General features: G+C 39.8%; 1 protein-coding gene across 2 annotated transcripts in view; it reads left to right on the top strand.

Moving 5' to 3' along the window:
* Positions 1 to 26,002, top strand: part of SMAP1 (small ArfGAP 1) — a 109,430-nt gene that overhangs the window by 42,806 nt on the left and 40,622 nt on the right. Inside the window, exons 5-6 of one of the 2 annotated variants that reach the window (XM_068401188.1) lie at positions 13,147 to 13,224; positions 16,931 to 17,011. In XM_068401188.1, the coding sequence (XP_068257289.1) occupies positions 13,147 to 13,224; positions 16,931 to 17,011 (159 nt within the window). The remainder of the gene's footprint in view (positions 1 to 13,146; positions 13,225 to 16,930; positions 17,012 to 26,002) is intronic. The other variant, XM_068401196.1, reaches the window with a different exon arrangement.

Here is a 26,002-nt window from a genome sequence, read left to right as displayed (position 1 = left end):
TGTTTGTCAAGACTTCTAAAGACTGGCTGCTTTAGAAATCCATGTCTCTTCATCTGGCCAGCTGCCTTCCTGTTTTGCTTTGGTACGATATAATTTTCAAACGTGCAGGACTTAATGTTTGTTTTATGCTTTTTATGTATGCTTAAATTTAAAAAGAGGAATAATACAAGTAAAAACACTTGAAGCTGACAGGATGTTACTTGGGAATATATATATATTTGTTCTGTGAATAACACACGTGATTTGGTATTGTTAATGGGAGGAACTTTTTTTGCTCTTTGAATAATCAGCTTAGGAGCAGCAGTAGCTGTTAGCAAGTCAACTTGTTTTAAATATCCTCAGTGTAATACTGTCCTCCTAGAATTCGTATTCTGCCAAACGCCCTTATCGAGTTTTAGGCATACGTAAGCTGTGAATGATGCAAATTATATCATAAACTCCAATAAAACAAAGTTCACATAGTAGTGAAATGCTTAGGCCATTTTTATAAATGTGGTGAATCTAAGATACGGTAATACGAGCAATTTACTGTGCAGTACGCTGTGCTGTTTGACTTGATTTATACCTGAAAGCTTGTACAACGCAATCGAGAGCTTGCCTCACTTCTGTAGTTAACTAAGTTACCGTAGGTCAAGTGGTGTGAGGTAATTTTGTATGTTAAAACTCTTCTTCAGGTGGATGCTGACATGAAACTGTTCAGGAATATCATCCACTTCAGACTTGCACCTGATTATCACTTTCAAGCACAGGCAAATCCTTTTATATTCATCACAGGGTTTTTTTTTTGTACACAACAATCCTAGAACTGAAGGGTAAAGCATGCAAAGCAGTTTCTCCTCTAACAATCTTAGTCCTGAAGACTGTTGCTTACTAAATCTTTTGTTTGCTTTGGGCTGTCATTAAACTCTCCATGCTCCTTTAGTTTACTGTCTCCTGGAGCACTCAGAAGAGTGCAGCTTACAATTGTACCAACACCTTTCCCCGAGAATCTGGACTTGTATGCTTAAATAAATGACTTGAAGGACTTTTTCAGAATTGTTGCAGTAACTATAAGTGGAATTTCCTGTGTTTCAATTTATGTTCAGTGCCTCTTGGCACTGTTTCTGTATACTACAGGCAACAGTCTGCCTCAGTCTTTGCTCCCTGCCACCAGGTATTTATACATGTTAACAAGACTTCTTCCCTCCTTCCCTCACTTCCCAGCCCCCCCACCACCTTCTCTCCTCCAGGCTAAACAATCTCAACTCACTAAGCCTCTTCTTGTCTGAAATGTACTTCGATCCTTTAATCATCTTAGTGTCCCTTTGCTGGACTTGCTCCAGTCTGCCCATGTTTCTCTTGTACTTGTGAGCCCAGAACTGGCCATGTTGCTAGCTCATGTCCACCTTGTCTGCCAGGACCTCCAGGTCCTCTTCTGCACATCTGATTTCCAGCCAGTTGGCACCCAGCCTGTAGTGGTGCATGAGGTTATTCCCCGCCAGGTGCAGGACTTGGTACTTCCCTTTAAAATTAACCTGTTTCCTATTGGCCCATCCTGTCAACGGTGCTGTGAATGGCAGCACACCTATCTAGTGTATCAACCACTCCTCATTTTGTATCATCTGCAACCTTGCTGATTATGTATCTGTCCCATTGTGTGGGGCATAAATGAAGAAGTTAAATAGTTGAGCCCAGTATCAACACCTGGGTGTTCCACTAGTGACTGTCCTTGAGCTGGACCTTGCCCAGCAATGGTTAAATGAATGAGTTCGAGAAGCCAGGGAGCGGATTTTCAGTATGCCAGTTGCATTCCCAGAAGCTCCCATGTGCAGGGTTTTGTTTTCCCCACTTCCACAGGTACTTACATTTGAGGAGTAGTTCACACAGCTGGACCGCCTAGCTGCCAGTTACTATGTCCATGTAAGCAAAACCTCTGCCAAAGCTGAAATCTGCAGTGACTGTGGTGCCAGTTTAACGTGGATTATTATCCTGTATGCAGCAGGGCAAGCCACTTAGGAGGAAAAAAGGTATTGTTCTGAAGTGTTGGGAAGTTCTCATTAAAGACAGTTTTCCCTGGAACAAATACAGAAAACATCTGTTAGGTTGGACAGGGGAAATGGAGAACACTCCAGTAAGAGATTGAAAGCATCTGTTTTGTTTATCCTGTGTCAGCCTTTACTTAAGCCATGGTGACTCTCCTTAATATCTGAAGAGGTGGTTATCTAAAGGAGAAGCTAAATAATCTAAAGAAATGTGGGCAACGATAGGTATGGATGCTCTTAGTGTTGGAAAAATATTTTGCACTCAAATCTAATACTATTAAATATATCCGTATTAAATATATCTGCATATCTATGTATCAGAACATTGAGTAATTGCATCTCTGCTTGATGTGAATTTTATGAACATCTACCAACTACCTGAAGGGAGGCTGCAGTGGAGTGGGAGTCGGCCTCTACTCCCAGGCAACTAGCGATAGGACAAGAGGACACAGCCTCAAGCTTCACCAGGGGAGGTTCAGGTTAGACATTAGGAAGCCTTTCTTCTCAGAAAGGGTCATTAGACATTGGAACAGGCTGCCCAGGAAGGTAGTGGAGTCACCATCTCTGGATGTGTTTAAGAAAAGACTGGACATGGCACTTAGTGCCATGGTCTAGTTGACAGGGTGGTGTGAGGGCAATGGTTGGACTCGGTGACCCCTGAGGTCTCTTCCAACCTGATTGATCTATAGCTCTGCACACCTCCAGAACTACTGCTACATTGTGCACAGCCTTCACTGTATTCCTGTAACGAGAGATGGGCACTCTGAAGGGATGGGGGAGTGGTGAGTGTGTTCAGAATATTGACAGAAGAGCGGTACCGGCTTCTTTGAAAAGCCAGCTACTGCTGTGTTTTGTGAAACGTGGAACATTCAGCCTTTTTTATGTGGTGTCCAGTGGTTAGAGCGCTGAATGGGGGAGACATTTTAGTAGCTTAAAAGCCTTGCCAGTTAGCCTAAAAAACTTCTGTCAAAATTCAGAGATAAGTGTTATTAATAGTACATTAGTATTCTTACACTCTTTTCAGTATTTTGAGAATAGGCCTCTTTAAAAACTAGCAAGTAATTGTGTGTTTGTATGCATCTAATAGTCTGTAATTGCTACTGCTTAAAAAAAACCCACCTAATTTTAGTGTTGCCAACGTTTGTTGGAGATGTACACTAATAAAGTCAAAAGTCTGCTGAAATAAGAAAAAATATGTAGTAGCTGAACTTAATACCTGTAAAGTGATTGTAGAGTAGTCCTCTTAGTTTAGGTTATTTCCCCATATATTGTGTGTATATGAAATGGCCACTCGGGGGCAGCTTTGTATTTGGTTCAGCTGCGCATTTCCCGAATATATTGACATGGTTTGATAACCCACTAAGTTTTTAATCTCTTGAATCTTCTGAGTGATAGGACCCTAAATTTTATATTAAAGTGGAAGCTTAATACAGATTTCTAAAGCTTTAAGTTTAACCTTTTTTAATAAAAGGCTAAATAACAACATGTATTACAGCAAGAGCAGAATTTTGGAAAAAACTACAAATAAAAGTTGATGAAAACTTCATGTAGTACTTTGACCTTAATGACCGTAAGTGTTTGTATGACTGTTACCTACCATCAGAAATATGTTAGTACAAACTGAACTAAAGGAAAATCGTTCTTAAGTTTTGTATGTTACATTCTGCAGTAGCTTCATTTAGTGGTTCTTTAAGCTTACTTTTTTTCATTCACTTGAAATCCCAGCCTGGTACATAGACTACATCAGAGCCATGGGGCCAAATGCTGTTTGTATTGATGCTTTTACCTGAACTATTAACATAGCGTGTATTTGGGTAGTGCCACTACTAAGTAATAACTTCATAAATACTATAGAAGTTTTTAATGCACAAAATAGGGACAGGTAACACATTGCCATGTAAGAGGGGCAGGGAACTGGAGTGGTATTGTGAGCCTACAGATCCTTTTTTTTTCTGATCTTAATATTTTTTTGTGAACCGAGGTCTCTCACAGAGCATAGATGAAAATGAAATCCTACAGTACTATTGCATGTGATTTCAGAACTGGTAGAAATGAAATGACGAGAAGTCCTTTGGTCTGAAATGTGATCGAAATTTTGTGGACATATGAAAGTGGAAACTTAAGAAACAGCTTCTTGCCTTTGTTCTCTCTTTTAGGCAACTCTGAATTCACTTCTTAATCAAAAGACCCAGCTACTCTTAACTTAAAAACTAAAATGAAATATTCAGGTGGTAGTTGTCAGTGTACAATACATTCTTAATGCACGCAAGCATGTCAGCTTTATTCTTTTCTAGCAGCATGTATGTTTGGTTGCAGGGGTTGCCATTGGTTTTGTCTAGTACTTTAAAGTGCCAATAATCAAGAATGTCTTACTTGAAAACTTCCCAGAGCGTGGTGCTAATGTATGCTGTCAGAGTAGATCAGTGTGTGCTGCTTTACTTGAATTCTAGAACATGACTGGAAGTTGCTTTTTGGATTTTGATGCAGAAATTTAGATGAATTTATTGCTTTACAGACATGGCCAAAAGTGGGGGAGGTTTTGGTCACTTGTCTTCAGTGGTTATGAAAAATCACAGAATCACAGAATCACAGAATGTTAGGGATTGGAAGGGACCTCGAAAGATCATCTAGTCCAATCCCCCTGCCGGGGCAGGATTGCCTAGACCATATCACACAGGAAGGCGTCCAGGCGGGTTTTGAATGTCTCCAGAGAAGGAGACTCCACAACCTCTCTGGGCAGCCTGTTCCAGTGTTCAGTCACCCTCACCGTAAAGAAGTTTTTCCTCAAATTTAAGTGGAACCTCCTGTGTTCCAGCTTGCACCCATTGCCCCTTGTCCTGTCAAGGGATGTCACTGAGAAGAGCCTGGCTCCATCCTCTTGACACTTGCCCTTTACATATTTATAAACATTAATGAGGTCACCCCTCAGTCTCCTCCTCTCCAAGCTAAACAGACCCAGCTCCCTCAGCCTCTCCTCATAAGGGAGATGTTCCACTCCCTTAATCATCTTCGTGGCTCTGCGCTGGACTCTCTCTAGCAGTTCCCTGTCCTTCTTGAACTGAGGGGCCCAGAACTGGACACAATACTCCAGATGCGGCCTCACCAGGGCAGAGTAGAGGGGGAGGAGAACCTCTCTTGACCTGCTAACCACACCCCTTCTAATACACCCCAGGATGCCATTGGCCTTCTTGGCCACAAGGGCACACTGCTGGCTCATGGTCATCCTGTTGTCCACTAGGACCCCCAGGTCCCTTTCCCCTACGCTGGTCTCCAACAGGTCTGCCCCCAACTTGTACTGGTACATGGGGTTGTTCTTGCCCAGATGCAGGACTCTACACTTGCCCTTGTTATATTTCATTAAATTTCTCCCCGCCCAACTCTCCAGCCTGTCCAGGTCCCTCTGAATGGCTGCGCAGCCTTCCGGTGTCTCAGCCACTCCTCCCAGTTTTGTGTCATCAGCGAACTTGCTGACACCACACTCTAATCCCTCATCCAAGTCATTAGTGAATATATTGAATAGAACTGGTCCCAGAACCGATCCTTGCGGAACTCCACGAGACACAGACCTCCAACTGGACTCTGTCCCACTGACCACTACTCTCTGGCTTCTTTCCTTCAGCCAGTTCACAATCCACCTCACTACCCGATCATCCAGACCACACTTCCTCAGTTTAGCTGCGAGGATGCTGTGGGAGACCGTGTCAAACGCTTTACTGAAATCGAGATAGACCACATCCACAGCTTTACCATCATCTATCCACCGGGTTACGTCCTCATAAAAGGCTATCAAGTTGGTTGAGCAAGACTTCCCGTTGGTGAAGCCATGCTGAGTGCCCCTAATGATCCCCCTGTCCTTGATGTGCCTAGACACAGCACCAAGAACAAGTTGTTCCATCACCTTTCCGGGGATGGAGGTGAGGCTGACTGGTCTATAGTTCCCCGGGTCCTCCTTCTTGCCCTTTTTGAAGGCTGGAGTGACATTCGCTTTCCTCCAGTCCTCAGGCACCTCTCCTGTTGCCCACGACTTAGCAAAGATGATGGAGAGTGGCCTAGCAATGACTTCCGCCAGCTCCCTCAGCACCCGCGGGTGCATCCCATCAGGGCCCGTGGATTTATGGACGTCCAGGTTGCTTAATTGGTCCCTGACCCAGCCCTCATCAACCAAGACAGATTCCTCCTCTATCCTGACTTCTTCTGAGGCCTCAGGGGTCCGGGGCTCCTCAGGACAGCCTCCAACAGTATAGACAGAGGCAAAGAAGGCATTCAGTAACTCCGCCTTCTTTTTATCCTCTGTCTCCAGGGCCCCCACCTCATTCATCAGTGGGCCTACATTGCCTCTAGTGTTGGCTTTACCTGCAATGTATTTGAAGAAGCCCTTTCTGTTGTCCTTGACCTCTCTTGCAAGGTTTAATTCCAAGGAGGCCTTAGCTTTCCTAGTTGCCTCCCTACATCCTCTGACAACAGACTTATATTCCTCCCAAGTGGCCAGCCCCTCCTTCCATGATCTGTACACCCTCTTCTTCCACTTGAGTTTGCCCAGCAGTTCCCTGTTCAACCATGCAGGTCTCCTGGTACCCTTCCTTGACTTCCTACCTGTTGGGATGCTCTGATCTTGAGCTCGGAAGAAGCAGTCCTTGAATGCTAACCAACTATCTTGGGCCCCCTTACCTTCTAGTACCCTGTCCCATGGGATTTCCCCTAGCAATTGCTTGAAAAGGCCAAAGTTGGCCCTCCCTAAGTTCAGGGTTGTGATTCTGCTAGCTATTCTGTTCCTGCCATATGAGATCCTGAACTCTACCATCTCATGGTCACTATAACCAAGGCTGCCCTCAACCTTCACCTCTTCAACCAGACCCTCCTTGTTAGTGAGGATCAGATCCAGCAGCGCTCCTCTCCTAGTTGGCTCATCCACCATTTGCATCAGAAAGTTATCATCAACGCACTGGAGGAACCTCCTGGACTGGGGATGGCTGGCTGAGTAGGCCTCCCAGCAAATATCAGGGTAGTTGAAATCCCCCACAACAACCAGGCCCTGTAATTGCGAGACTGCTCTCAGCTGCCTGTAGAAGGCCTCATCACCCTCCTCATCCTGATCCGGTGGCCTGTAATAGACACCCACAACAGTATCACCCCTGCCAGCCTGCCCCTTAATTCGCACCCACAAACTCTCAACTCGCTCCTGATCCGCCTCTGGACAGAACTCAATACATTTTAGCTGCTCACTCACATAAAGAGCGACTCCACCACCTCTCCTTAGCGGCCTGTCTTTCCTGAACAGGACATAGCCATCCATGACCACATTCCAGTCATGCGAGGCATCCCACCAAGTCTCTGTAATTGCCACTAGATCATAGCCCCCCGACCGAACATGGATTTCTAACTCCTCCTGCTTATTCCCCATGCTGCGTGTATTGGTGTACAGGCATTTCAGGGAGCGAGCTGGGCACACCGATTTCATCCCAGATTCACCCCCTGAATTCACCCGAGGGGGATGGGAGGCCTCCTGGTCTACCTCAACACTAGAGCGTTGCCCCAGTGGTGCAAGCCCAGCTACCACCCCATCTCCCTTCGAATCTAGTTTAAAGCTCTCCGAATGAGCCCTGCTAATTCCTGTCCCAGAACCCTTTTGCCCCTATGACATAAACCTTTCCCATGTATCACTGTCACGCCTGTTGTCTTATAAAACCAGCCATTATCAAAGAACCCAAAGCCCTGCCTGTAGCACCAGTCTCGTAGCCAGGCGTTAATAGAGAGAATCCTACTGTTCCATCTCACGTCATCACCTGAAAATGGAAGGAGAGAGGAGAAAACAACTTGTGCTCCAGACTCTTTCACCAACCGCCCTAGGGCCTTATAGTCTTTCTTCATCCCCCTCAGACTACGGGATGCAGCTTCTTCCCCACCTGTCTGGAAGATGAGCAGGGGGTAGTAGTCTGTGGCCTTCACCAGGTTGGGGAGTTGCCTGGTGATATCCCTGATTCGGGCTCCAGGCAGGCTGCAGACCTCCCTGTGATGGGGGTCAGCTCTGCATATTGGGCCCTCAGATCCCTTTAGGAAGGAGTCTCCAACCACTAAAACTCTTCTCTTCTTCCTTGTGGAGGAGGTAGCTATATGCCTGTCAGGTTTTTCTGACTGTGGTGGGACCTCTGATATAGGTTGCCTCTCCACCACATCCCCATTGGACCAGCTGTATTCCACTAGGGCTTCATATCTATTGCTCAGAGGCACCTGTGGAGGCAAGGTAGGCAAGGAGGGCACTCACCTTTTGCCACAGCCATAGACTTGCCTCCACTCACTGCTCTCCTCTAGGTTATTGTTTTCCACCTGAGAGGGGCAGAGTACAGGGGTCCCTCGATCCTGGGAGCTCTCCGGCAGGTGCTCCCATTTTTGTTGCAGGGAGGGCAGAGCCTGGCTCCACCAGTCTATCTCCATTTCAGCCTCCCGAATGCTCCTAAGCCTTTCTACTTCGGCTTGAAGCCTTTCAACCTGGCTTTGCAGCTGTGCCGCTCGGCCAAGGAGATCATCTACTTGCTCACAGTGCACACAGCCCCCTGACACCACAGAGACGCTGTAGCATTCCCTGCAGCCTGCAACCTGCACCATCGCCTCCTTCCGTGGGAGCTCTGTCTGGGTTCCCACATCCATTTTGGTCTTCTCCCACCGGGTAGATACCATTGTTCTTCCACTGAACTGGGAAATACCTGTTGGTGCCACCCCTGGTTCACAGCTCCTTGGCACCTTCCTCGCCTTGTGCACTGGGAGGGAGTCAGTGCCCTCCCCAACGAGCTGCAAACAACTGCAGCCTCTCCTGCCCTGGGACACACCCAGTCACTGCTGACTCACACAGGCACTGCTGAGTCTCCCTCTCCCTTCTGGGCAGGACTAGTCCCTGTCCTCCAGGAGGCTTTTTATCACCCGATAACAGGGGGTGGAGCGTTTAAATCGCTTAAATCGCCCGCGGTGCCTCCGGCTACGCCCCCTCCTCTCCTGATTCGTTGCTGGGAACCTCTGGGTCCGGGTCCGGGGTCAGGAGGAAGCAGCTCGGGGCTGATGCTCGCAGGGGGCTCAGGGGGGGCCCAGAGTACGAAAAACCGCCCGGTTAAGCTCTTACTCTTAGTACCTTCTTGCTGAAATGTCTTTGTTCCATTGGATCTAAATTAAACAGATATTTTCTACTTTTCCTGCTGTCTGCTCTGCAAACTTCATAATTGGTGTCAGTATTGGCCAGTTTTTCTAGAAACTGATCTTTTAGCTTTTTTCTCTTTGTTTCCACTGGAATATAACAATTGGATTAAAACCAACAAATAAGAAAAGTGTTGACAAGACAGTTATGCTGTGGAATGGATCTTCCTTTACTGATCCTTCTGATCAAGTTTATAGAAACCAGTCATTATTAATAAAGGTGGATAAATACCAAATAGAAACCCCTTATGTTACTTTGACGTGGGATTGCATAGTGCTGCTTTTTAGTGATCTCAGTCTCCTAAAAAACAGTTTAAAAAATATTATTAAAACCTTGGTTTACAGTCCTGAGTGGTGATCAGGGTTCTGCTATAAATATTTAAAGTGCATTTGTGGCTTTCAACTAATTAAAGGCAGTTTCACCAGGCCTGAGTGCAGCACTTACTCTGGGGGAGCTGGACGCATATACCTGTCATGGGTGAGTGGTTTCATCCAGGGGTTAGTCTAACCTCAGCGCTCCCAGTACTGGCCACAGATGTAGAAATGGGTCACTGAGCAGATGTTTTCTCATTTGCCATTTGTTGGCAAGCTAATGAATCTCTTTTGACTACAGACGGGAACAGCTCTATGAGCCGCTTTATCACTGCAGCAGTTTTAAAAGCAAAGATTTACTGGAAATACAAGCCAGCAGTGTACAACTTGTTGTCAGCCACTGTTCCTTATTGGTGTTTCATCTGTTCAGTAACTAATATCCTGCACAGCTAATGGTGTGTCTGCACTGCAAACAGGATGTGGAAGGTAGTAATACTGACTTGAGGGGTCTAACGGGTTTTGGCAACAAAGTCATCAGAATAGCATCAAACTCATTTAGGGTTGAGTTACACTAATGAGAGATTATTTGTTGAGTTTTACATTACGTCTGTGAAGTGTGCTCCAGTTTGAAAATATGAACATACCACAGCCTTTCAAAGTAAGAGTTCGGGGACAGTACAAGGGAAGACAAAACATCTCGGAGTATCAAGCAGCTTTACTGGTTTGCTAAATATGAGGTTAGTTTGGGTTAAAAATGAGCGTTTTGAAATCTCCTGAAAACTAAGCACTTGTGTTTGGTTTTCTTCATGCTTGAAAGAGGGTATTAGCATCTGTAATAATGACTTGGCTATTAGTGAAAATTCAGTCTTCTAACTGAAAAAATCCCAAGATAATAAAAGAATGCTCTTACATTGCAGTGTTATATTTTAGTTTTATTTGGTGCTAGTTCTGGTATGTGGACATGACACCATAAGATACTTGAGCACAGATGAGGAGCAGAATAGTTGGCACTGCAGGAACTCGGTTCTAGCTGGAGAGCGCTGTCTCTCGCTAAGGCTCCTCTGCACTGGGCGTGGGCTGTGCTGGATTGCTCTGAGGTCAGGAGGCCACTGGTTCAGTGCCAGCTGGGAACCTTAACAGGATTAACAGGTTATTTGTCCCTTAAGCATCAGTTTGTCCTAATGGCAAGTATTTTTCCAGGCTTCTCTGGTACCCTGATCACCTCTTGGTAGTCTGACTGCTGAACTACTCGCCTCAATGGACTGCACCAGCCTCTCTTTTAATCCTGTTTTATGTTTAGCTTTATCCAGCCACTCAGTTGGACTTGATTGGATTTTTTCATTCAGAGTTCCTTATCTGGCGCAGCGTGGTAGATAACAAATATAACATGATGCCGTGGTGATAAAGCTATTCAGCAGCCCAAACTCATGCTATTGCTTGCATTATATAAACTTAATCAGTTCTTTATACGTTGTAATGTGTCTTCTCTTAAAGATTAACTTCAGTTATGTGCCTTTTGTATTCTTGCTTAGTTAAATATTTGCATCCGTGAAGTGTGCTTTCAAGTGCTGTTTTTTAGCCTGAAGTGAACGTAGTGCTGCTGTTTGTCTTGTGGCACTTCTCAACTTGTACGTCCTGTTCCATATCCCAGGCTAGACAGCAACTGCTTTTCACTCCATCTCCTGCTTATAGCTTGCATGATGCTTCTCCATAGGTTCTGTGATTCCATTACTTGATTACTATAGTAATTACTTTCAAGCCTTCATAGGATTACTTTATCCTAGATTAGATAATCCCTTAATTTGTGACAATTATATGCAGATTGAGAAGAACTATTATGGGAGGATGGAAATGAGGCACAAACATCTATAGTGCTGATTTCCCCCCAGCCCCCAAATAAAATTCTGCTTATGTGGTTCTCTGTGGTGAGTAGCTGTTACCTGCTGTACACCTGTGAGAACTATCAAGCTTAAATTCTCTTAAAATCTGAAGCATACAAAAGAATGAGAAAAAACAAACAAACAAAACCAAAATCTCACTTTATCTTTAGAAACTTGAAAGTATACCTAAGATGTTCCATTAATCACAATTCCACACATTTGCATTTAATTGAAATCTTAGTAAGGGACATGATGTTAGAGCTCATAGTTTAATATATGTAGTTACCTAATCATTTTTCTGACATCTTTACTTGGTTACAATGTGGTGTAGCTGGAATAAACAGGATCCTTGGGTTTCTATAGCAACAGAATGCTACAGTTTGAGAAACTGCTTCATTGCAGCAGATGTATCCATAAGTCTTCTAATAACCTGTGGATTTTAAAATGGTAGATTTGAAAATGAGGATTCTGTTTCATATTTCTGCATGTAAAATTTGGTTTAAAAATTAAACCTTAGAAGCATCTTTCCTGAAGCTCTACACCACCTTCCAGGATAAGCATGGTTTCTGAGTTTGTTAAAATACTGAATATATATATAGTCTATGAATATTCCAGCTGTGTAAGCTATGGTACTGGTAGGATTTTCTGTAAGAAATATGGGGTATTTAGACATGAGGTAGGGTTGTTTGGTTTGTTTGTTTGGTTGGGTTTTTTTTTTCCAGCTTTCAGTTTTCTTTTAGTGGAAGCTGCTTTTTTTAAAATAAGTAAAAACATGTCATCTAAACTAGTTATTTTGATCCAACATAATGACCTGCTCTGTAATACATTCATTTATTTTTAAATTTTCCTTGTAGATAGTAGAGGTACAAGACAGTGTAGAAGTGTCAGCTTTAGAGCTTTGAAGATCTTCAACATGTTTGGTAAATGTAATTCAGTTGCATTTTTGTAGTAAATGGAATAGAAAGATAATGTTTCCATTAAAGTGATCAACTATGCATAAAGAAATAGAATAGGAAGATGTATGAAAATGCATTTAGAGAAATGCTATTTTATTGAGCAAACTGCATCTGTTGCATATATAACTTACACCTTTTGGATAATTCTGGAAGTCTAGTGGTGCTAATAGCAATTTTACGTACTGATTCCTAGAAAAGAAGTATCACCTGTCTGGAAGGCCTGGCATCCTACTGCTAGGATGCGACTTTATGTTAACCCTGAGCTCTTTGCCCATTTGGAGTGCTCTTAGAGAAGAGTTAATTAGAACTTTAATTAATATATAACTTTCAGAATTATTTTGCATTCCTCTTAATAAAAATCTTCTGTTACAGTGAACAAGAACAAAGGCACTCTCTTCTCTCCCCCTCCTGGGGCAGAGTGCCTTCGTGCTTCAGGACATTAATATTTCAGTAGTCACACTGGATAAAACTGAACAATGGATGAAACCTAATTATTTTTCTTAGGCCTGTGATATGATCTTATCCAGGTTCATTTTCTTCTATTCTAGTGAATTTCATTATAAGTCATTCCTACCTGACAGTTTTCCTTTAAAAATCATACTGATAAAAAGAAAAAAAAAAAAGAAGAAATACTTTGTCTCCTCTTCTTGTTTTTTTCTAAGTTGTGTTTTTTTCCCCACCGCCAAAATTATTAAAAAAAAGAACGAAAATCATGTGTCTTAGCTGCCTCTGCTCCCCCACCTTCCCAGCTGTTCTTGCTTATTTTCTTTCTCTTATTTCCTCTGTTTTGTGCAGATATCCTCTTATGATGCTGCTCAGCCTTTGGCATCCTCTCCTTCTCTGCAAGCTGCTGCTGAGAAGAGCAAAGCAGAGGTATATTGTTTTCTGATGTAACTCTTGTCGGGTTACTACTTTGCACAAATGTTTACATTTCTATACAGTACTTTTCACTGAGTTAACTAGAGAATTTGAATTGCTGGTAATACTTCAGGCATTTAAAGTACTTCTGTTCCCCTTGTTTCCTGGACTAGATGAATGAAAACAACCGATACAGCAGGACAAAGCACATGCGTGACTGTTACCTCTTACTGTTTATATGTCAAAATTCTGGTTCTGCTCTGGTGTAGTGTCACAAAACTGTGGAAACACCATTTCATTCCCAGCTGATGGGCATGAGTGACATTGTACTGTCTCCTCAGGAATAATTTTTGGTATCTTTTTTCATATTACTTGCTGGTTCCAGAATGTAAATTCTCAGTACTGTTCCAGCGATTTAGTTCAGTCTCCTCGGAGATAAATGTAGAATTAATTCGGTGACACTTCTGTTAACTCATACTGGTTTTAATATCCCTTCTAGCTGGGACATGTATGATGTTACATTTACTATTTAGAAGGGCCTTTGAAAAACTTAACATGCAAACAAGTAGTAGATGAGGCGTCATTTGTATGAACTTTTGGTAAATTTCACAATTTGCAACAATAATGAAATACATTTTTTTAGAAAGTGAATGCTCAATGTTAGGCTCTTCTGGATACTTCACTCTAAATTGAGACTGTACACAGCATATGAAATAACTTATGATCGAAACATAAATCACTTTTTTTTCTTTAAATACAGAAAACGTGGACAGATGCTATACATTATTTTAGTTTAGCTATATTTAAACATTAATTAAAATTTAAATGGCATTGTCATGGATTAAACTACAAGCCTTGGTGAATTTGGCATGTGTTTTAAATTGTACCAGGAATAGCAGCAGCCATTTAGAACGAAACTCGCCTTTCCTTTCTTACCCGCCTCTCTAGATGCATTCAAATTTGAAAGTTCCTCTGTGTAACTAGTATGCCATGTTGTTGGAAGTGAATCTTGGGGGGCGAAAAAGAATGAATAATTTTTCCTTAGAATTGAAGACTAGTATAAAGCCAATTTCATTTTATTATCTTCAATAGTGTTTTTTGACTGCTTTTGCAAGTAATGAAACACTTGAGTTGAAGTTCTGGCATGAATACAGCATCTGAGAAATGTTTTTATTTAGTCTGAATTCATTTTTATCTAATGGAGCTGAAGCAAAAGCTTGCATATTGAAATTGTGGAGTGTGAAGATGAAGGAGTTATGGGTTTTCAAGTCCAAAGTGAAAATGAAGTGAATGAAATTAAAGTCACTGGGAATCGAGAGGGAGGGTTCCTGTAGGCTTTGTGAGGTGTGGAAGCAGAAACACTGGTGAACAGTTTATTTTAAATCTTCGTATTTTCACTATGAAACTGTCAGGGATTTGTTAAGGGCAATGAGAGGCATTTATTTATATTTGGTCACCTTTATGGAGTGTTTACTGTATATTTATTGTGCTTGTTTACCGTATGAAACTTGCAAGCCCTCCCTCATCATTCTTGTGAGTCCTGATGAATAAAAGTTTCCAGATACTTTTTTCTCTAGAAGCGACATTTCTCTAACAAAACATATTTAAAAAAGAAGTTGAAGTCAAACTGAAAATCAGGACATCCTGAAGATAATCATATGCCAAAACATTAACTCTACTTTCACTTAAATATATTCAAGTAAACTTAAGGTACTGTATTTGAAAAGTAAGTGTACTGTTATGACACTTCCAACAGCTTTTCTCCTCCAACAAAAGGAGGAGAGGAAACAAATTGCAGTTGTCTAAGATGTAGAAAAGCTTCCACAGGAGTGCAAGGTTTATTTAAATTATTCCTCTTGGGAGGGTTGAAGTGGGGACAGGGAATAAAAGACTTTTGGAAAAGTTATTGCTCTGACAGTATGTTTGTGTGCAGTACATGATTATGGTCACAGGATTTTGAGAGTCTTTAGAAGGCAGGTTGGTACTAGGATCAGTGATGTAGTAATGAAAGAAAGGCTAAGCTTCGTTTGAAAGGCATGGCTATGCATTTGTAATCTTAGTTCAGTAAGCCTGCAAGTCTTTGGGTATTACAACAACCTCAAAATAAAACACTGCTCTATACTTGTCCCAGTCATACAAACTTTTTCTTGAACACCTGGCACTGCCACAGGTGAGATATGGTGTTGGCTGGGCCTCTGGTTTGGACTACTGTGCTCATTTTTATGTTCCTAACGTTCACTAGAATCTAAGTTCGTCTCTGTTTCTTTTCTTCAAAACAGGTGTTCCCTTTACTGCAGTTTTGTGACTGTAGTCATTGCATCCTGTTGCTTGAGGGACACCCACATTTAAGCAGGTGCTTGGTGTGATAGTCTCACTTCCCAGGACCTGAGTGTTCAGGTTAATGCCTAATGAATTTCAGAGTTGAGTAACCTCAATGAGTAACCCCAATCCATCTGGTAAATATGGTGAAAGCTTTGAAAATTGATTTGAAGTTGTGAAGAATGTGTTACTTGGGTCCCCCCCGTGCCCAGTTCTCCCCTAAAAAAAGCAGAAAAAACACCCTTCATCTTCATGTTAGAGCTATTTTAACCAAAGGTCACGTTACACAGATTTTAAAATTACATACATTGGTTGTTAAGAAGAAAAAAATACTTATTGACAGAAACCTGTAGCCTAGTAGGCTCTTTCATTTTTAATACTGGATCTGCATGGACAGTTATCTAACCTCTCAACCTTCCTCCTGATACTGGGAAACTTGCTAAAAACCAGTGTTTTGTGGAACAAAGCTGTTTAGAAGCTTTGAACAAAGGGATCCAAGTCTAATGACTGAAAGAACATTTAGCAGCTACTGTCTCATCTCCTTTATTACGGATGGTAAAATCTTGTTCCATCCATTTTAATGTTCAAGTATACTCACTAGTAGTATACTGTAGTTGTACAAGGTAAATGCAGACAGATTACTAGGTCTAAAAATCACTACTAACACTGTGTCAAAGCAGTTGCTGGCCTAAAAAGTCTGTATCTTCCGTATGTTATGATGCCTTCAGGAATATTTTATGCTTGCTTCAGTCAGACTGGGTCTGTAATATTGCCCCATTTGTTCATTCAAAAATAAAATGAAGAAACTTCTCTAATATGATTATGATACATTCAAAGTAAAGGGATCTCTTACGTTTTCTCTTTCTGGAACAACTTAATGTCTTATGACTCAGCGGTCTGTCATATGGCCCAAGTAAATTTTTTACGTTCAGGAGTATTTTTGTTTTAAGACTACTAGATGAGCTTTGAAAAATTAGTAACTTTCTGCAGAAAGCTGCATGCAAATTACCTTACTGTAGTTCTTTGGTTAAAGAGACTGGCATCTGCCCTAATGACAGAGGTTATCAGAGTTAATGGAGTCCTTTTAGATGTGTTTTTCTTTTCAGATTTGCTTAGCTTAAGAGAAACAACACTGGTTCTTTTTTCCTTCTCCTTATAAGCAGAAATGCAGATGAGCAGGTGAAATAGTGACTTTCTTGAATTCTCAAAGTTACAATATTTTTAGTAGTACTATTTGAGGAAAATGAGTCACTTCTGGAAGCAGAGCAGATAGAAGCATGAACGCTGAATTGAACGGGAGTAACTGAAGATCTCTGTTTATATTCTGTATTACTCTGGACATTCAATATGTTTGCAAATGCATTGTTATTGAGTACTAGCAAAATACCTTTTTTTTCTCCAGAAGGAAAAAGAAAAAAAGAAAGAAGAGAAAAAGAGGGAGAGAGAATCAGAAAAACCATCAAAACAATTAGCAGTTGAAAAGGTAAGAATAGGGTTTTTTCCAGTTACTTAAAAATTACGCATGGTATTAGGCATGTACAAAGATTTGGAAAAAAAAAAAAAAAAAAGAAATTTTAATGTGTGTGTGTGTGTGTGTGTATATATAAACACGTGTGTGTATACCTGAATAATAATCCACATAATCCCCGTGTGGTTTACTTGTGCTGTTGCTTCCATACAGAGGTTGGTTCACCATACCATGAGGGATGTGTTTGGGGGAAGAGGGAAGTGAGTTAAGATTTGTTAAGATCTAAGCTCAGATAATTAAAGTTTTTAAGATGTACCATTGCTATTCTTGCACGAAAAATTTTCAGTTTTATTGAGCGCTGTATGATCACTTAATACTCTCGTTCATAAATGAATCAATTTTAAACATAAGTGTATAATTTATAGAATTGAATTAATAACTCTAGTCTAGGTAACTTGAAAATATTCAACTAGATCATGTCACAAAACATGACAGACAAACCAGTTAAGGTGCTTCTTTATGCAGCTATATTAAAGCAGAATGAGCAGCCTTAGCAATGTAGGTACTATTCAGATTTCATGTACACTTCTTTATAGAGTTAATATTAAAAAAAAAAAATTGAATGGGTAATTTAAATATTAAATACAATAATTTCTTCTAAGACAGATGTCCTCTCTCAGATGATATGAATCCATTAGTATGTTCTGATCTGCAGTGTAGTCCACAGCACGCATTGGAGTCTCCATCTGTCAGTTTATTCCCCAATAGTGCTAGGATACAAGTATGAATAAACAACATTTTTCATTAATTATGATTGCAGATGTATTTCTAGTTCAGTTTTCAAATAGAAGTTTTTTATTTTGCATAATAAAACAAGATACAAAAATATGTGCACACTTGGAGGGGAAAAAAGCCCCTCCCCAATACAAGTATCTTTTTTGTGAAATTGGAAAGCAGTTTTGGAATAAGTTAGCACAGAAGAAAACTTTATTATGACAATTTGCGTATCTTCACTGAGCTAGTGGAAAAGGATATCGCTATTCATATGGTAGGAAGTTAAAGCATATTTATGGATGACAACAAAAATATTAGAATTGTTGATTATTGAAGTTTTACAAGAGCATCCAGTCAAATTAAATGTTTTATTCTCATCCTTAGTACAAATATACTTTACGTATAAAGGCTAAAAACATTACTGTCGTTTGGAAATCTTAGCTTTCTAAAGCCCAAAGGTCTAGTTTTGGTCTGGGGAAGAGAGGGTTTCCCTTTGCAAGGATGCCTGCGCCTTGTCACATGGCTGGTAATACTTGGTTAGGTGAGGAGAAAAGACGACAGTGCATAGTTACAGCTGAGGGACTATCCTAACACTTGAAATAAAAAGCAATTCAGATACCACTGATTAGATTTACATTTGAAATGTCATTAGATTACCAGTTAATGATTAAGCGAGTAAAAAGAAGTATTTTGATTTTAAATGCTTGTACTACAAAATGTGGAATTTGGTAAATGTATCTGCATTAGATAATGGTGCTGTTGTAACAGCTCCAAAATGTTTGAAATACTGCAGCTTTTATTTTATTTCATTATTAATGTGTCAGCAGTGATTGCTCAAATGGAACTCATCTATGTCATCTTTTTAATTTATGAGATTCTTAAAGCTCAGGCTTTTCAAGGCTTTTAAGGATCATTCAGAATAAACTGTAAACTTTACATACTTTAAAATCACAGTCGCTTTCTGGAATCCAAATGAAAGAGACCTGTATCAAATGCTTACGTTTTCATTGGAAAGAACTGGTGAGATAGAGGACCAAAAGGTTTTACTTTTATATATGGTATAATACTTTGCTGCCTTTGTGGTGTGATTCTGCTTCAGAGAGCTGATAAACGTTAATATACTTCTTAGTTTGACTAATAATGCTACACTTCACATCTGGTTAGAGACTGTCTTTAGGGTATTTTAAATATTGCATGTTGAATCAGTAGGGGAATGCTGGCATCTTGACCATAGTATCATGTTTTTAGCAACCACATCAAGCAGTAGATGGATATTTATCCCAGTTCTCAGCTTTCTGGAGAAGGAAACAGAATATGAGAATTCTTTCAACGCTTCATATGTGAAATCATTGGTTGCCCTTATTGCAGACATGGAATATCTCCAGTCTAGACGTTCCAGGCTTGGGAAGTTAATGAATTAAAAATACATGACCAAGCAGTTGGCAGTTCTACCACAATTTTGAGACTTCCCTTGAAGGTAATTCAAGCAGTGTTTTAGCCATCCTGTAGAAAAATCAATAAATGAAAAAATGACAGGCTTTACACTAGTAAAAAGCTGAAGCTGTAGAAAACTTCAGATGTTTTTCCAGGTGTCATGTACTCCTACAAGTCTTAAGTTCCTAGTGTCTTCTTTTTATATCTTATATTGAGTTTAAGTTTCTTAGCCTTTAAAACAAGAATATGCATCCTAAAAATTTAAAATGTTCACATTGAATTCTCATGTTCTGATCTCTGCTTCATAGAGCTGACTAATCTGCTCCTACATCCACATAAGAACCTTTCTCTGGGGACTAACTGATCTTTAGCCTTTAACAAGCTGAATGTCTAGCATGACTTATGTTGCATTTTGAAATACTGCTGAAAGCTTGTAGCATTGATTTAGTAAGCTGCATTATTCCAGTATTGTGTTAATGTATCAGGTAGTTACGGCATAAAAGATACTTTGTTGATTAGAATGCTTAGATAAGTAAGAAGAACAGAAAATAATTTTTTAACTGATTTAACAATAGTGGGCTTTCCTACTGAAATTGCTTTTCAGTAAGAATCATCATGTCCTTAAAGCAGGTTTCATGGGTAACATTTTTTATGAACATTTGAGTGACAGTGATTTCAGATGTAGAGTAGAATTTCCTCAGGATCAGAGAGATCTACTGCAGAACAGTAAGTAGCAGGGATGCCTGTGTGACCATTTTTCTGGGCTGTTCCACTTTCTGTGACAAAATCACCGGGAAGTTTGTAATATAACAAGATCTTACTATGTCAGCTACAGATTGAGTCTAGTCCGGTGATTAGCATTTTATTGGAAACAGCCAACAACATGATGTTCCAGAATTCTTAATAAAATAAGGGACATTGCCAAGCTGTAATGTTTTTTTCAGTCTTACTGAAGAAAGTTGAGAAACTTGCATAACTTACCCAGGGTCCTTCTTCCCCCTCTCCCCATGCCATTTCCACAATTACAGACCTCAGGTTTTCTCAGTGCTCATGCTTAAAATAACCTTATCCTTACAGTTACTTCTGAGAAAAAGAAAAAAAAAATTGTAAGACAACTGCTGGAAGAATTATTATACAGTTCTTCATGGCATGAAAACTAGGGCTGGGTTATGTGGAGCTGAGACATCCAGTCAAAGCCCAGCTTGTTTGCAAGCAACAGAAATACCAATTTTAGCAATATAAAATGTGTTTAATTGCAAGAATAAATCAAACTGAGCTAATCACATGCTTCCTAATGCTTCTCATGGGCCAATAGCAAGAGTAATAGCGCAAGGCAGACTGTCATGCAATGAAGGCAATTTTAGATCTTCTGTACACACAATTAAGAGATTTTAAGTTGGCTAAAAAAACCAAATCTGATACTTTAAGAGCTCTTTTCAGTAGAGGGAAGAAAAGTTGGTAGTTTGACCAACAATCTTATCTGTTTCATTGATGGTAACACATGAAAATTTTTTAATTTGTAGGCAAGAAAAACCAGCTAGGCTTTTAATAGCAGTTTTAAACTTCATCATCCTGCCCACATTTCCATCAACTGCTGATGAGCTTTCCCTTCTTATTAGTTACTCCTTTGCACAGGTGAAGCTGGTGAAATTTCCCAAATCAGCCATGATTTTTTTTTCTTTCTTTTCTGCCTAAGCTGACACAAAAAGTTCTCCATTTGGGAACAGAGTAAAACACTGAACTCCTTTTTATTTCTAGTATGTGTACTGAGTAGGATTTTTGTTCAACCTTAGGTAATTGAATGTGCTCAATTTACAGTCATTTGGTGACTTTAATAACATAGCCTACATATTCTACTGGTGTGTGAGGGAGCTACCAAAACCTCATAATAGTTTTCTGAAATAAAATCTAAACTGTGCACGTTTTTTTAGGTAGAGTTTCTGCTCATAATACAGAGGAACATTTTAGGTAAGCTCCATGCTGCTGCTTCGTGCAGCATGTTGGAGCAGGCTCTGTGTGCACCCCATCCACCTTGTACCTGTTTTCCACTGAAAGGAAACATAAAGGGAAGGAGATTGGGTACAGTGTGGTCATCCCGGCTGAGGGATCAGGACTATGAGGGAAATGGCCAGTGTGTGAGCTGTGGAGTTTGGGTGCCCCAAGGATAACCAAGGCCATTAGAGCTGCAAAGAATGGAGTGAGGAAGACTGTATTTGCGGACGATCAAATGGTGTGCTCTCTACAGAATGGGCTGGAAACTCTTCATGCATTTGGTAAGACTGCTAATAAAAGTGGTTGCATTAAGTACTTCATTTACTAAGTACCTCCGTTGCACAATATTTGATTTAGAACAGAGAACTTGGATTGAGTTGTATGAATGAAACTTCTTGCATTTCAGAGCAACTAGGACAACTGTAGTTTTTTTTGAAACATACCTTTTTTATGTCCATCTGCAGTACAAATTCAGGTGAAAAAAAGGCATGAGTAGGTATGACATCTTGTGGCTTTGGTGTGCTCCAAAAGTAAAGGGGGAGAGAATTCATATGCCTAAAACTTTCAGATTTTTGCAGGGTTCAGCTTTTTATATTGGTTTAATTTTTAAATAACGAAAATCTTGATGTGCTTCAGTGCTGCCGATCCAGAATTAAGCCAGAAGTGTTTTGGAAAACTCTCCCTGGAAGACAAGTATTTCTGATATCCAAAATTATAAAGTTCAGCTAAGTCTATGGCACTGAATGCTTTGGCAGTGGATTCAGCACTGTGTAGCTTTCTGTCATGTTTATTTTAGAGATTTTGCATCAGTTGAAGACTTTCATGAAAGCATTGTGGTGGTTTCGCTGTAAAATACTACATATTGAAGGCCAGAGTTATCATGAGACCACATCAAATTTATTGAAAGTAAGCCCTTTTAAGACAGATTGTGTTGTATTGGGACAGTACAGTTATATGGTTAGAATGTAAAGAACAAACTATTTTTTCTTCACGAACTACTTGCGCTTTTGCAAACTAATACTGGCATTCAAAGTTAAGACTTTTTTCATTCTGCTGAACATATCAGGATGATGAATGTTTCTGAAAGATTGCAGCAGTTAAACTTGATTCACTGAAGTACTATTTGACACTGTAAGTTTAGGGTTTTTTATTATATTGCATTTTGAGTTTGAAATCAGCTCTTGTTTGTGTATAGAGTTGATTTAAGTGACAGGAACGGGTCAGTTAGAGATTATCTTTCAATGGTAGTATATCAAATGCTGTTTTTCTTCCCCAAACTGTAGACTAAATTGCCAGCTTAAACTCAGCAATAACAGTGAGCTGCTGCCTCTCAGTCAGCTGGTACCAGCCAGCACCAGATGGCCAGCATTGCAGAGGTACTGACATAAGTTTATTTGCATTTAAAAAGTGCTAGAGAGCCCCTCCAATAAAAGTGAGGGCAAATCATATTAGCAGCTTTTCCCCTTCAGGTAGGGAAAACAATGTGTTAAATGCTTATTTAACCAAATAGGAAGAACTTACTGTAGCTTCTTAGGGCGGTGTTTTTGTTGTTTAGTTCCCCCCCTGCCCCAAGACAGCTTAAAACTCCCGCAGAAATCAACCTTTCTGGGCAAGTGAGACAAGAGGAACTGTTAGTCCCCATTAGTTCACTGGCGATGTTTTTTACTTACCCAAAGTATTCCAAATTATCATCCTAATAATTTTGTACAAGGAGAAATGAGTTGGAGCAAGTAGTGCTCTAGTGTTCTTCACTTCTTTGAAACTGAGCAGCATTGTGAGAATGAGTAGAAGAATGAAAACCTGCAGAATTTTTGGTATCCACTTAAACACCAGTCTGGTGGAAGTGATATTCATACAGCTTAAAAGTAAACACTGAAATATAAGTTGACTCTACAAATATTGACCTGGATGATAATTTAAATACAGAATTACATTCTACGTATTCTAAATGTCTTCTTTATTTTGATACAATATTGATGATATATTTGCTAAATCACTTGAATGGTTGTTAATAATGTTTCCCTAGACTTCTAAGCATTATTTGCTTTTCTGCGTGATTTCATTTTTTAATGTTTTTTCTTTATATAAATTTTATATTTTATATAAATTTAAATGCAAATATATAAGCAATCAAGTGTTTATCAGAGGAACAGAAAAATAAAAAGGTGTTTTGCCCTCTGGTTGAATACATAGTCTTATTTATACTCTTAGTCCTTGTTTTCACAAATTCAGACTAAGTAGGTACGTGTTAAAGCTCAGGATTTAAGAGTATGTGATAAGACATAGAACAACCTGTTTCCTTGCCTCTTACCCCCACAGACAGTGAAGGGTTTTAAGGCTTATTGTTCTCTTAGTCTGCATTTTGTGGGCCTGTCCTAGCCTGGTTTTATGTTTCGAATCATACCTTTTCAGTCTTACGGAAGAGATCAGATTATTTTGTGTTCTTCGGTTGCTTCTAATGCTAATCTGGAGAAAGGCAAATCAAATTAGATTCTTCCCAAAACTGTGCGATTCATTCCCTTTGCAGGTAACAAAGGGCTCCTTATGTTTGAGGATTGCCTTGAAAAATAGTCTTACTTAATGAAATTAATCTGTCATGGCTCTTATTGCGTATTGGGAATTGTAGACAAAGAAATTAAGAAATAGATATTGCAGGCAGGAGCAATTGAAAGAAAACTTTTTTTTTTCTTTTTTTCTTTTTTTTTTTTTTTTGTCAGATGGGAAGAAAAGTATTTGTCTCTTTAGTGTTGGAAAAGGAGCCAACCTGCAGGAAGGGTATTGTGTTTTTTTCCTCAGCCTGGTGTGTGTTCTCTGTATCAGCTTGATCCTCTCAACTCTGGTCTGCAGCAGAACAATATTTTCTTGTAGTAATTTTTTTTTAATTCTATAGAAATGGAATTTTAAAACTATGAGAACAAGCTTGGGTTTGGGCTGCTTTGGTTAAATTGGCTTTTATTGAACTTGCCAAACTATTTTTAACAAAAAGGTATTGTTTGGTGTGCTTAGTTTTAATTGATCCTCAGTTATATTTTTGCTCCATGCAGGGTCAAAACCTAAAACTGCCCTGGGTTTCCAGTTGATAATAGTTATTAACAGATGGCATTTTCAGATATTTTCTGCTTGCTTGGGATAAGTTTCACCTTTTTTCCTGGTGATTTTGAGGCAATTAGGAAGGCAACATCTACATATACTTACTTATGTGTATATGGAACCAAAAAAAAGTGGGCACATTTAAATAAGAATGAACTAAATCAGCCTTATTCATGGAGGGATGCTATCTTTAGGTAAAAACATTTATATGACCAAGACTTACTCATTCTGAGACATTTGAAACCACAGGAGCATGCATGATTGAAAGTGCAAATATACAATCTCATCTAAAAAGTTTTATAAAATTATAGTACTAGTTAGGAGATTGTGTCCAATCAATCAAATGTGCAAGAACAAAAAACATGACATTTTTACAGAAGTGGTACTGATACACAGAACTGAATGTACAGAAGGGTAAGGATTGGATGAGATGAAGTTGATAACAAGGAAAAGACATTTAATTTAAATAATGTCACTCAAAATAATAATCTTATCTTGTTTTGAATAATAGGCTTCCTTTGTTTTCCTAAAATAATGCAAGTATTGGAGTGTGAGCAAAGCAATCTAGTGTCTTTATATGTGTTCTGTTTCATTTTACTGTGCTTAAGCTAGAACGTGCTGAAACTCCGTAGGGTAGATAGCCTCACTCCAGTGTGTGACCATCAAGATGGGGCAATTAGGGTAGTGAGAGGCACTGTCAGATGTGCAAATCTTACTTAAGAGTAAAGGTGGTAACTCTGTTTTCCATAAAAAATAATTTTAGATGCCACTGACAACATTAAAAGCACCAACATTAACTTAAGCTTTTAATTGTTTAAAAAAAAAAAAGCCGTAAGAGGTTTCAACGTGTTTTCACGCTGTCATGCAGCTTTCAGTGTCTTCCAGTTTAAATTAACAGTTGGCATAGGTATTAAATGTGTGGCTTTTTATTAAAAGGAGTAAGACTGTTTATTTGGACTGTTAAATTTATTGTTTTGATATTTGCTCATGACACTAGGAACAGTTGCACAGGAAACGTTATGGCTCTGGCATTCATCCTGTTATGTCGCTATGTCTTCACAAAACTAGCTCAAAGGTATTTGGGAGCTACCACTGTTGCTGTGGAAGAGGCAGGATCTCTTAACAGAATTTGAAGTAAATGAACAGTTTCTCGCTGTAGAAAAGGAGATGACAGGTATGGAACAAAATTAAATCAACACTGTTAACCCATCTGCAACCAATTGCCTCCTGTCTCTGTTGAAAAAAGGGTTGCAACTGAATGGGGTTCTCTTTCAGTTTTACTTGAAATCTTTCTTTTATAAAATTGGCACCAGCAGCTAGAATATGGGGGCACTTCTGAGGTTGGTCTCCATGCTAGTTGTCAGTGTACTGTTGTTGAAAAATAAATCTTCCTACCTCTCTGCTCAGCAGCTATGGTATCTCTCAGCTTGAGGATGTTGTACTTCACGTCAGAGTAAGTTACTGCAGGCTTGTCTGCTAGGCAGATAGTGTATTTTACACTGTGTAGTAACATGGGTTGCTTCTGCTCAAGATAACCTGCAGTTGTTCTTATCTTATGTATTTAATCCTCAGTTTACACTGTAAGTAGGTATCAATGTATCTTTTTTCCTTTGTTTAAACACAGGCTATTTTAGTGGTGTAAAATAAATTGATTTGGTTGAATGTCAGAATAAATGCTGAAATGGGTGCCTGAGCAAGTAAGTCAAAGCCCTTGTG

The sequence above is a fragment of the Nyctibius grandis genome, chromosome 1, assembly GCF_013368605.1.
Source record: "Nyctibius grandis isolate bNycGra1 chromosome 1, bNycGra1.pri, whole genome shotgun sequence".
NCBI lineage: Eukaryota > Metazoa > Chordata > Aves > Nyctibiiformes > Nyctibiidae > Nyctibius > Nyctibius grandis.
The sequence above is the reverse complement of the archived record's forward strand: the minus strand, read 5'-3'. Positions and strand labels throughout refer to the sequence as shown.